Below are 13917 nucleotides of genomic sequence, written 5' to 3'. Positions count from 1 at the left end.
AGTTTCCAATTTACCTTCCTTTTTTTCTTTTTCTTTTTTGCAATTTAATAATATCTTAAACCAATAGCACTTTCCTGTCAAGAGCTAAGAGAATTTTTCCTTTTAAAGCCCTCCCTTCAACAACAGGAAAAAATGAAAAACCAGAACTTTGAATTAAAGTTTCTTAAGCAGTACTGGACAGGTCTGGAACAACAGAAAAAACTGGTAGTTCCCTAGTTCTCTTCAATAGAACTTTTAACAAAAATACGAGTTTCCCTCTATTGGCAAATCTAAGTCATCTAACTGTTCAGGTAATGGTTTTAGCATCAATAACAATCCAAGACAGTAATCCAAAACAAGGTTTTTCTTTCATAAATGATTTGACAAATATTTTTGAAACTCCTATCTCTATCAAAGATTACTTGTAGATCAAAGTCGTTGTAATAAACTTTTCCAATTTATCAGGCTAAAGGCAAACACAAAATATAACATTTTACATGTGGCAACCAGTCTCATAAGAATATACTCATAGTTTCTTTATGTGTGACAGTGTCTCCTAGGATTGCCGACACGTTCATTCCAATCTCCACGTAAAAAACCCAAGCAAAAGCATAGGACAATTTGATTCTTTTCTCATTGATACCATAGATATTTTACATAACACATCAATAGTTAATACTTAATAGACCTCTCCTCATTTGCACAATTAGTTTTTTTTTTTTTTTTTTTTTCTGAGCAAATTACACAATTAGTTTTGGAAAATGAAACACGTTGTTGTCTTAACAAGCTAACACGTTGTCGTTTTAGAGGCTCTCTCTCACTTTCATTCAGCCTCCTCTAGGCTCTAGCTACACCCACTTTGCCACCTAGTACTGGCGTCCTGCAAGTGGCTCTTTGACCCTACATATTGTGTATCTATCTTAAAAGATTCTTGTTTTGGCAACCCTTGCAGGTTTAAAAAGTACCACTTGGCTGGGGAAAAAAGGAAATCAAGAAGAACGTTCTGCAAGAATGATTATTTGAGTCATTGATCAGAGTCTCAGAGAGGAAACTCTAGCTTCTTAAAGACTTTCCATAGGTACGTGTTAGCTCTGACACAAGCTTTTAGATCTTCTCCTATTCCTTCAATTTTTTTTATAAAAAATGGTTTTTTTTTTTTTTAACTTTTTGATTTGAGTGTAAATTTATTAGTTATTGTTTAAATATGCAATATAAGTTTGTGGGTGTTTTTTCCATTGTTTTTTGTTTTAACTCTGTGGATGAAAAGATTGTGCTTTTAGCTTCAGTTTCTGGGTTTGAAGAATGAATTAATTGCATATTTTTGTAAATTGTGGATTTCTTTTTTCATGAATAAAAAGTTGTAAATTGTATTTGTATTTCTCAAATTTGTGAATTTTGATAATCAATAAAAGCTGAGCAAGTAAAGGTCAGATTTGAGTCTGTATAATTATCATGTGTCAAATATGTCAAACTTCAGTTTTGGTGTATGTGATTCTTGCTCTTTGGACAGCTTTTTGGGCTTATAGAGTCTTCAGTTTCATACAGCTGTTTCCTTTTACTTGCTAGATTCCTTGCTTCTCCAATCTGCCACAATTTTTTTAAAAGAAATCATTTGAGGAATTCTCAAAATGACCTTCGAAGCTTAGCCAGAAACATAGAAAAACAACGTACAGCTCTCTCTCTTTTATGTTATGTCCTTTTTGTTGCGTGGCCCATTGTGAGTAATAAAGCTTTGATTGTGTTTTGTTAGAGAATGGTTTCAACTGATAATGGCAATCACAAAGAAGATATTGAGGAAGCTAATGCTGTTGAAGTGAAGAGTGAAATTCCTCTTGATACATCAGCGTCTCGAAGGACACTAATTTCCAATGAAAACCCTCAAAGAAGGCTTCCTGATACCTTTAGATCTCCTATTACTTTAAGATCTCCTATTACTAGAATAAATTTCCTCAAGTTTGGCTCTGCATCTGCCAACTTCAAGCGGATAGCCAATGAGAGAGATGAGATTTCACGGTCTGTGGCTTCTTCAAGTCATGGTTTCCATGAGCGCCTCAATGGGGTTTTTTCTCGGAAAATTAATTGGGGTTCACTCATGAAATTGAGCAAAGAATGGATTAGAGACCCAATGAACATGGCTTTGTTTGCCTGGATCGCCTGCGTTGCTATTTCAGGTGCAATTCTATTCCTTGTTATGACTGGAATGTTAAACCGTGCAATACCAATGAAGCCTCAGAGGGATGCTTGGTTTGAAGTAAACAATCAAATTCTCAATGCACTGTTTACTCTTATGTGTTTGTACCATCACCCAAAACGGTTCTACCACCTTGTACTTCTATGCAGATGGAAACCAGAAGACATTTCTAAACTTAGAAAGATTTACTGCAAGAATGGGACCTACAAGCCCCATGAATGGGCACACATGATGGTGGTTGTTATTCTGCTCCATATAAATTGTTTTGCTCAATATGCACTTTGTGGTCTGAACTTGGGGTACAAGAGATCTCAACGACCAGCCATAGGAGTTGGAATATGTATATCAGTTGCAATTGCTGCACCTGCAGTTGCTGGCTTGTACACTATAATGAGTCCCCTTGGGAAGGAGTATCATATGGATGAAGAAGCACAGGATCAGAGTACCATGGGTGATAGGCCGGAAACAATGAGATTGAAATCATTAGAGAAAAGATATTCTTTTGCAATAAGAGATGAACAGCAGTCTGTTGAGAGCAGAGCAGATTCAGCAGAATGGAGTGGGGGGATTCTTGATTTTTGGGACAGTATCTCTATAGCATATCTATCGCTATTCTGTGGCTTTTGTGTATTTGGATGGAATATGGAGAGACTTGGATTTGGCAATATGTATGTTCATATTGCTACTTTTCTTTTGTTTTGTATGGCTCCTTTCTGGATTTTCAACTTGGCTGCTGTAAATATTGACAATGACACTGCTAGGGAAGCTCTAGGTGTAACTGGGCTTGTTCTTTGTGTGTTTGGTTTACTTTATGGTGGCTTTTGGAGGATCCGAATGAGAAAGAGATTCAATTTGCCTGCTTATAATTTCTGTTTTGGTGAACCATCTGCTGCTGATTGCACCCTATGGCTATTCTGTTGTTGGTGTTCTCTAGCTCAAGAAGTGCGGACTGGGAATTCATATGATATTGTGGAAAATAAGTTCTTCATAAAACATACTGAACTTTCACCTTTACCTCGTGAAGATGGAGCAGTTAAATCCAGATCCGGCTCTAGTTCTCCACTGGGGAATTACTCTAGCCCATCCAACATTCTTTCAACCAGTTCTCCAAGTCCCAGCAGAATTGCAAAGGAATATAATAGCCCAGAGAGGCAACTTTCTACTGTGAAAGAAGAGTTGCCTGCAGGAGGTAGAGATGAAACTATGACCCCACCATCTCCATCATTGATACAAAGAGAACCCAGTTAGCTCAAAAAGATAAAGAAAAATGGAAAAGAAAATTATGGTAGTTTGATTTGTATATGAAATTGTTTGGAATATTTCTTGTATTACATAGATTTTGAGTGAATTCAATGCATCAATTTTCATTTTCACTTTTCTTTACGAAGTTATCTCTGTCTTAGTACCATCAGTTTTCCCATGGGTTGGAGACTTTAGTCTGAAAATAAATTTATACTTGAGAGGTGAGAAAACCTTGAACCAAGTTTTCTTTTTTCTTTCTGAGCATGTATTAAATGTCTTTGGAATATTTCTTGTTGATTGACTTTATTTGGCTACTGACAGAGAAAAACTTACCTGCACCATTAAGATATTTTCAATGACTACCCTATGCTTTTGTTTGTTAACAATGAAATTTGTAAAATGTTGTCTCTGAGTTTTAGTAAAACTAAAAATGTAAATGAAAATTTAGTTACATGTCATCTAGCCCCAATTCTCCATAAAGGGGAGATATAATGTAGAGGATGTTGGCCCAAAAAATTAGAGAAGGATGAATGAAGTGGAGTAATGCTTCTAGGTTGTATGTGTCATCATATACACCATTCAAATACAGAAGGATGGTGGTAAGAAAAAGTACGAAACCTGACCAAAAGAAAAAACAAATGTTGTGAGAAGCTAGGTCAGTTGAAATGGCAGTCATCTTTGTCTTAATCTACACTGAAGACTAGAAACTGCACAGTAAGAAGTAACAGCTTCTAAAGACTGCACTAGTAAGAAGAACAGTTTGTGAAAAGTAAGTGATTTGTTTCAGGTTGAAGATATTAGTAGACAAAAAAGAAAGACCAAAATTGCTTTGAGTTGAGAGTACATATCGGCACATAGTGTAACAGAAGGTATATATCTCTAGATAGAATGAAATTGCAAAACAGGATTGTGTAGTTAACTGAATTGTAGGCACAAAGTCTGATGACCAGAGTCTATTCAAATTTCTCAGCACAACTACAAGAAATTGGCTAAAGTGTGTCAAATGAAATTTTTACTAAAATAATGTTTGATTTTCAAGGATATTAGCTGCACTCTGTACATGTAAAAATGTTAGCACCAAAATGTATGTCTTGGCTTGTTGAGATTCTATCAAGTTATTGATTTTGATAAACCAGATCTTCTGCTCAGATAGGCCATGATTAATTCAGAGGCGTTCCAATTTGTAGTGAGAGCTAAGAAGTAAGAGCTTCTTTTTCATATGAAAAAAGCGTTTTATGCCATCATTTGTATTTACAAATTTTGTCATGGATAATTTGATAGCTTCAGAAATAAAATCTGAGGCTTATTGTTCAGAGGAAACTTGGCACTGTGCCACATATAGGTTTGCTAAGTGATCCATTTGTCAAGTCTTACTCTAATTGCATAGAAATTGCCTACAGCACTTGATATTCTAGTTACTTTATAAAGATCAGTTATAAATTTATAATCTCTATTGCACTGATAACGTTCCTGAAATGGGAAACTGAATTTGAAACATTCAGACTACTTTCCATTATCTCGTCATACATGGCACTTTTCTGTGCCTATTTCATGCTGTGGTCAGTAAATTGCCATATATTGCAGGTCTTATATTGGTATATCTTGTGATTCATAGTTTTCTGCTGGTCTAACCATAGACGTCTCATACAATAATTTCATCAATCAGTCCAAGGATACAATATTTTTCATAATTGTTGATAAGGGTCATGGTTTGTTGCAATTGGTATATATCATAAAAGTAATGTCAATAATAATAAATTCAGGTGAGTGTAATGTTGTGAACAAACATGGTTCAGAGGGGTGATGCAGGGCAACCTAGGTTTCCCATGGTAAACCTTAGTCTTTACCACCTATGGTTGTTTAGAATCACCACCAAACACAATGCAGTTTTGCACAATAATCTCTGATTAATAATATAAGTCTTAAATACAGAATAAACCATATGAACATTTATATACAGCTTCCAAAAATCACAAGAGATAAAAATAAACAACCCTAAACGAATCCTAATCAAACTCAAATACTAAGCTAAACCAATCATTATCTAAGAATGTGAAATTTAATTCCTATCAGTCTATCACAACTCAAACTAAACAAATACATAAGTTAAAACCTAAAATTATCCAATGAAAATCCATAATGAAAAATTGAAATAGTTTCTGATTATGCTCTGCATTAAAGGAGTCAAACACTTGATATATAAACCGAGAGATTTTTTCCCCTCATAATAGAGATGATTTTTTTTTTGTTTTACGAAAAGGATTGTTTGGTTTTTTGTTTGTAATTTAAAGACCGTGTCCATGAAGAGACATTTCATGTCACCTTTTCCTCCAATTCAATTAACAGCACCTGAACTTTCATCAAAAGGAAAGGGAAAAAAAATTTACCGGCTTGCTTCATTGCAAGGATTGATTGATTGATTTTATTAGGTGACAACTCATAAAAGTATTAAATCATCTACGTGTATAAACAAATTAGCAAAAAATCATGTGACTAAAAGTATAAATAGATGGTTGTATTAGTCGTCATACAATACTAGGTTAAAAAAAAATTCTAAACCAAACATTTTTTTTAATGGTGATAATGGAGTCATTACTTCCGCAAATGACGATAGGGGCCATTATATAGTGGCGGTAGTGATTTCGTTGATTATAGCATTTAGCAATAATTTGCGTGGTAGGGATGCAGTTTCCTATTTGTTATTAGGTACTGAAATATTAGTTTCTCGTATATGCGATCTGTCTTTCAGTCTTTATCATGGCCCAATTTTTCAAGCGGTCGGTAAACACGCGCATTGGGGTATACTATTTAATGACCACTCTGGGCCACAAGAGTTTTAACTTTTAACCAAACAAAAGTCCATACAGCCAAGCCAATCATCAATATTATTTTTTTTAAGGAAAAAGCCAGTCATCTATATAAGCATGGAAAGTACTACATCTGTCTCAATTTATTTGTCTTGTCTGAAAAATTAAATTTTTTAAGAAAATATTATTTATTGTCTTGGCTGCCTTATAAAAATATATAAGTTTCGAAAACTACCCTTAAATAAATTTATCAAAAAATAGTTTTGAAAATAAAATAAGGGTATAATAGAAACATTAGTAAATTAATGATTTTTATTTTTAGAAACATGAGAATATTTTATAACATCTTAAAATAGAATAGAAGACAAATAAACTAAAACGAAAGGGAGTACATAAGTTAGGGCTAGGTTCCAGATAAAATATAGTATCACAACTTTATTCTGTGTCATAATTATGACATAATTTTAATGTGACTGATTATAAATAGTAGATAAAAAATAATGAGTCCACATAAAAATTTTAACTTATGTAGTTAAAATTGTGGTTATAGAATAACTCAAATGTGCTGCCTTAACTGATTGATGTTGGCCCATCTACTTCTCAGTACTAGCATGCAAATGATTCTCACACCTTGGTAGTTGGTAATAGTTTTCTTGCCACAAACTTTGCCATAATTTGATAAGATATACCATTGTGATTGGTGAATGTTGTGAAAATAAACTGTTTTTGCAATATTACAAAATAATTTATATAATTCGATAATATGCCTACGTTTGCGAACAATGACAAAGAAAATTAACTATAAAATAAGAATATTATAATAATAACATATAGATGCTCTCACAAAACATCAAACTCCAGATACATTATTGTCTCTCTCTCTCTCTCACACACACCCTTATTGCATTTGCTCTATTATTGTAGCACCTTTTCTCTCCATTTGCGGCTCATATTTTCACTAATTTCAACAAGAGAAACGATGACTATATATATACACACACAGTGACGGAGGCATTCATTGACCAAGGGGGGCAGTGGCCCCCCCTAATTTTAAAAAAAAATATTTATATATATATATGCATTAATTTTAGCAATTTTGTTCTATAAATTACATTTTACCCCTTTAACAATATTATTGAATTTTTTTAGAGTAACTTTAAAGATACAAACTTATTTACAATATTTTTATAAACTGTTGGAGTACAAATTCTTATTGGTTCGCATTTGGGTTTATTACTTGCATCACTTTTTTACTTATCAATAATCACTCGCTATATCATCAATATACTTCTAGCACTTTTCTCATTTTAAAGGCCATTAAAAAAATTTATAGATCTAAAATCTAAAACAACATATACTAGCCCAAAAACATTTGTGCAACAACAAAAATCACCAATAGTAAAGCTAAAAAAAATTAAGTCTAATTAACCAATTTTACTCAAATATACAACTGCCCTTTAAAAAGTTTTAAATAGAATAATTGTCTTTACCTAGCAAATGCACACATTAAAAACTAAAAAAAAAAACCTCTACAACTAAGAAGTTGTCAAACTAGAGGTCAAAGTCGCCCCCCTTAACTTAAAATCCTGGCTTCGTCCCTGTACACACACACAAGCATAGGTCAGCTGCGCTTAGTGCACAAATTCAAAACCAACTTGAACTTGGTTTACTACTACCGTTAGACAAAGGCCGCCAACTTTAATATTTAATAACACATTATATTCAAGGGCGGAGCTGTGTTGAAGTGGCCCCCCAAAATTTTGGAATTTTTTAAATTATATATATAATTATTTTAGTATGTTCAAAGTTTAGTTTATAAAAATAAGAGTTGGTCCCTCCAAATATATGAATTAGTCCAATGATGCTCTTAAAAAAAATAATTGGTCTAATAGTTATAGAAATATAACTTTATTTGTCGCAATTCTATTTTTTATTGTAAAGTGTGCTCTTACATCTGTTAAATATTTGATAAAGTTTGGCATCAAGCATGTTTGAATTTATCTATTTTAACCCGTTATGTGGTAATTAACAAATCATCAACTCATTAAAAAAATCTTGTCACTAAAACTACACATGAAATGTGTCTTTAGTTGACACATAATAGGTTAGAGCAAGATAGTTTTAAATATGCTTGGAGCTTAACTTATTTTAATGTCATTAGTTGCATGTTTTTGAAATTTTCATTAGTTCAATTGAAATATTTTTTACTTTAGTATAAAATTTGATAATTTGTATTTAAAATGAAACTTTTTAAGAATTTCACTATGAAAATGGAAAAAATGAATTTTATTTTAAAAAGATTGTCATCAAACATAATTTGATTGAAAATACTAAATTCTTTTCTTTTCTTTTTTTTTGGTGAGTATATATATAACTTATAAAATAAAAAAGTGTGTATATATGTGTGTATATATAATAAAAAAACGTCTGTGTGTGTGTATATATATATGTATGTATATGAGGGTTGTCTTAATAAATATATTAGTACTGCTACTTGGCCCTCCCAAACAAAAATTCTTGGCTCTGCCCCTGATTATATTCTTTCAATTTGGATGATAATGATGATTATTCTACTATGGAGAAAAGCTTGTCTTGTAAACTTGTAATACAAGGCAAAAGATACACAATAATATGGTTGTCTCAAAATTTCTTCATTTGCACAATGGAATTTTGATCTCCTTTCTCCTAAAGAAAAAGACGTGAAGAACGATGGGAATCATGGGATAATTTTAGACTTCGGTTCATGCATGCGGGTTTTTCTATTTCGAGAGTAGAAGTTGCAAACGCATGCACTGATGAAAACCCAGTTTTACAGAAAAAATATGGGCGTGATTGTTAGGTTAGAATTGGTGACTTAAATTAAATGATCAAAAGGGGAAATTTTGGCTAATGATGCTATATATTGACATTTTGGAGGATCATTATTGCCCTACTTTTTCCATTGTGGTCATACCTAGCTACTTTTCTCACTTATAAAAAGTTTGTATTTTTTTTAAAAGCTAATTAAAAATTGGATTATGCGCTTGTTAGGTTAATGTTGGTTAGTTCGATTATTAAAACGTATAAAATTTAGGCTAATGTGCTATTCAATGACATTTTGGAGGATGATGCTTGTACTCTGTAGGTTTGCAAATCTACTTAAACTCTTAAAGTAATCTCTTATGTAGTGAACGATTGGATGACAATGAAATCCCTAGTGTCTGCGTTTTCCTCCTCTTTTTTTTTAATAGCAGAAGTGCATTTCACGTGAGACCTGCCAGTGGGTCCCATGCATTGTGCACAGGACCCATTACCACTTTGAACATCCACACATTTCACTAGAACAACACTGTTTGTGGGTCCCGTACACTGTTCACGGAACCCACAAACATTTTTTTTACCAAAACTTTAATTAAAAAATAGTTTCACAACACTATTCACACATTTAAAAATTATTTTGTTATAGTATTTTCAATTTTCAATTTTTAGCAAAATAAACCGTATTCAAACGCAACCGTAGTAATATTTTAACTCTTTAGCCAAAAGGTGAAATTTTTTTTTTTTAATTAATGAATGCTTTTAGGCATTATTTATACATCATTCTCTTAAAAATATTAACGTTTACACAATCATCAAGAACAAATATGTAAAATAAATAATAATAAAAATTACATTAAAAGCTTGTAACTCAATAATAATATTGTTTATTCTCCTTTATAAAGAAAATTAAGGTTAGAATCTCTCATTCTCATTATTGTAACTATATATATCATGAATTTTCCACACATAATCATACTTTTTTTTTTAAATCATCACTAAACACTAATTATTAAAACAAAAACTTTAAAGTACTTGTTAACAAGACCCAAACATAAAAACAAAAGCCTGATGCAATATCAATTAGGGCTTTCTATTTTGGTTTGGCATGACTTTTTATTTCTTTATTTATTTTACCTATTATTTTTATATAATAAAAAAACTAATTTTTTCTAAATAGAATTATATATTTTTTCTTACTTTTTTTTTAAAGTTTTTATAATTTAATAATTACAAAAAAAGATATAAAATTTGAATCATGACGACTTGAAAAATACCCAAAATATATATATATATATATATATATATATATATATATATATATATATATATATCAACCAATTAAATTACAAAAGCTCATAACTCTTTTTACTTATATTTTCAACCAAATAAACCACTAAGAAATAAGATATTCAAAACCAGCGCCCGCTGCCGTGTATATAAAATTATAATGAGCCCCTCTTAACATTGGCTCCCACCACATTTCGCTATCTTTATTAAATTCATGAACTGTGCGTTAGTGGAACATAGCTGAATACGGGTTGCATTTGTGCAGAGTGGGCAGTGTACTCCGCATAATGAAAGTAGTAGCAGTTGGAAATAGAGTGGTATAAATATTATAATTAATATCATCCTGTTTTTTTTTTTTTTTTTTTCCTAATGCTAGTGGATGCTGAAGATGACCATGAAAACCACCAGTGTATTGAGAGACAAAAATGTGGCACCACAAGTACCAAGAGATTCTGTCTCAGCCTTCATGTGTGGCATGTAATGAGAGAACCACGGTTCTAGACTTCCTAGTGTCCAAATGACTCAAGAAACACATTCGGCACCCAAAAATAAAAAATAAAAAACTCGGAAGAAACATGCCCGTGGATTTTGTCAATTTTTTATTTTTTTATTTCATTTAGGTTGATTTTACCGGACATTACACTAATAAGTCATATATTCTTAGAAAATTTGCTCCTACACCTGCTTTTGACAAGAACAAGATCATTGGTAAGATAAAAACAAATATATCGATTGTAATATTTATGTAGTAAATTTTGTAATATTCTTAGCATTATTTTAATAATTCAATTCAAAAAATACTAAAGTTACAATATATTTTATTATAAAAAGCTTAAAAACTGATGTAATTTGCGTTACTCCAACAACATATACTAAATGAATAGTTGAATTACTTTTTAATAATTGATAACACATTAATTTATATGATAGTTTATAGTATCTCTAATATTTATTTTTCATTTAATTGGTAGATAGTTGTTTTGTCAATCATCTCTTGAGTCTTGATTGGGTCATTGACAACTCTTCAAACTCTCTTTATAGTATCTCTAATATTTATTTTTCATTTAATTGGTAGATAGTTGTTTTGTCAATCATCTCTTGAATCTTGATTGGGTCATTGACAACTCTTCAAACTCTCTAGAAGAAGGTTCAAATCACATGGTATAGATGTTATATTAGTAACGGATGACATCTACGAACGTCAAAAGGAAAATTATCATTTTCATTTGAAATAGATTCATTTCATCGTTCAAATTAAATATTATAAATTTAAAAGTGTATCTTTATTATGTCATTTAAAATTTTTAAATAAAGTAACACTATTTACACAACTAGATCTAATAATTAAATTTTTAACCGTGAAATGAACTTCCTCAATTTTCAATAAAATGAAGAGAATTTTGTTTCATAGTTTTAAAAGGGTTAATCTGAGGTCTCAATATCATGACACAAAAGTTTTATTTATTTTTTATTATTATAAATAAAGTAATTCTTTGATTGCTCAACTTTTTTACCTATGCATTCAAAGAAACATGTGATCGAATTATGTCAGTATAGGAAACTTATTGTTATCCAAACATAATGATAAAAAATAATTGCCATAGAGCATGCATATATATATATATATATATATATATATATATATATATATAATAAATTGAAATCCTATTATATTTTTAGAAAATAATTTTTTTATTTTTATGTATTTCCACCTAATCCCTATAACGAGTTACACATTCACAAAAAGACTGATTCAATGTTTCCTAGAAGGTCACTAATCAGCCGACAAATTTCAGTTTTTGTTGTAAAATGGTACCCATAACAATATCCATAAGCATAATATTTGAAAGAAAAGGTTAATATATATCTCAATCCTCTCGAATTGCTCAACATCAACACTAGTAGTTAGTACCGGTCTAGATCGATTTTCGCTTCCAAAACATTGCCATCCATGAGACCATGACAGCAGGGTTGGCATTCTTCACTTTTCACCATTCTCAACAATTAGCATTGTTTTTTTCTTTCAATGATCAAGTAGGAGTAGGACTAACTTGGACCATCCAACTTTGATCGTACGATATATATAAGAATTATTAGTGCAACTAGTGATGACAGATCAAGATGGCCCGTATACAGTCTAGCATTTCACTATTTTTTTTTTGAAATTTTGTACTCTATTGTTGAAGACGAAACCAATTTGTCTTTATCTTCCTTGGGACTGGACCCCTTTTTTTGATTTGATTTCAGGTTCTGTATTAAAAGGTGGCCCGCATTTAAATACAATAGTGTATTTTGCAAGTCCAAAACAACCATTTTTTAACTTATTTTGGTGGGCCATATTAGGAAAATAAATGCCTTTTGTCCTTTTATTTATTTATTTATAATATTTTAACAAATAAGCAAATCAGCAAAACTCTTTTTTCTTTTTCTTTTTTTCAAACCATATATATAGCAATGCCATAATGAGTGACGTTTTTTTTCCAACAGTTGTCCATTTTTTCCCGATGAACTTATCACTCTCTTTTTTTCTTTTTCCTTCTTTGGAGGACTTTTATTTCATTTTCTTTTTACTTAACTAATATGTCATTCTCAAACTAGCTAGGGATAATCCAAGTCTGTATTCAAACTTCAAAGTCCGACTTAGAAATGTAGAGGAATTGTATTGCAAAATATAGATTGTTTTACTACTAAAGATAATGAAATGATAATGATATGTAGAGAATTAAGACTATTCTTCTTCCGTGCCTACTTGGATAATATTTAGATCGCAAAAGGAAAACATTATACAATGTATTTGCCCTATAATAATAATAATAATAATAATATATTTACAAAGGGAAACTAATTTAGGCTCCAATTAACTCGGCTCCTCTCCTTTTCAGCCACAATGAAAACATTATAAACTTGTAAATGAATCTTCTATTATAATGTTAAAAAAAAAAAAAAAGAGGAATTTGCGAGCATCTTCTTTTTTGTCAATAGAAAACGAAAGTGTTATTGTGTTGCCTAAACTTGTGGCCTTATATATGAAATATAAGTTAATTAAGAATCAATACCTTACCCCTTCGTTGGTAATTTGGTGGGCCATTGTGGCATTACCTATTTAAGTTTTAAGGAATGTGGAATAAATTCTTGCTTCCTAATTAAATCAACAAGAAACAATCTACATCGTTGTGTGATTTAGAATGAGTGGTTTAAAAGTTAAAACTGCAACAATAATATATTTTTACAAAACTTAGATAATAAAACTGAAATAAACCATACCAACTAGACAATCAAGTGGCTTGCCACTGTATGCTCTTGTAAAGTTGACCTAAATCAGTATGATGTTAACAACACAAGAAATATCTCTTATATTATGTTTCATCCTCACATGACAGTAGAATTATGTGCAGGACTCACATAGTCACATATAACACTTTTTTTTTTTAATCAAGTATAATTATTGCAGTCAAGATATTTCCTGTGGGGGGTAAAAATTCCCGAATAAACATTTGGGTTTTGGACTTTATTGACGGGTACCAATTTATTTTTTATTAAGGCCTCCAGGCCCACAAGTCAGTCTGCACTGTAAAGGTCCGAGGAGGAATGTCTCCTCAGACGGGCCCGGCA

At 31.4% G+C, this 13917-nt stretch overlaps 1 protein-coding gene across 2 annotated transcripts; it reads left to right on the top strand.

Moving 5' to 3' along the window:
- The first annotated feature begins 677 nt into the window (after positions 1-677).
- On the top strand, positions 678-3543 carry LOC142641301 (uncharacterized). 2 transcript variants are annotated; one of them, XM_075815705.1, is made up of 3 exons: positions 678-1057; positions 1546-1646; positions 1730-3543. In XM_075815705.1, the coding sequence occupies exon 3, from the start codon at positions 1733-1735 to the stop codon at positions 3416-3418; it is 1686 nt and encodes a 561-aa protein (XP_075671820.1). In that variant the 5' UTR covers positions 678-1057; positions 1546-1646; positions 1730-1732; the 3' UTR covers positions 3419-3543. The 2 variants fall into 2 exon arrangements, with proteins under 2 accessions (XP_075671820.1, XP_075671819.1); XM_075815704.1 differs by lacking the exon at positions 1546-1646.
- Positions 3544-13917: the final 10374 nt, after the last annotated feature.

This window comes from Castanea sativa, chromosome 6 (genome assembly GCF_040712315.1).
Source record: "Castanea sativa cultivar Marrone di Chiusa Pesio chromosome 6, ASM4071231v1".
NCBI lineage: Eukaryota > Viridiplantae > Streptophyta > Magnoliopsida > Fagales > Fagaceae > Castanea > Castanea sativa.
This window is presented reverse-complemented; position numbering and strand designations above follow the sequence as displayed.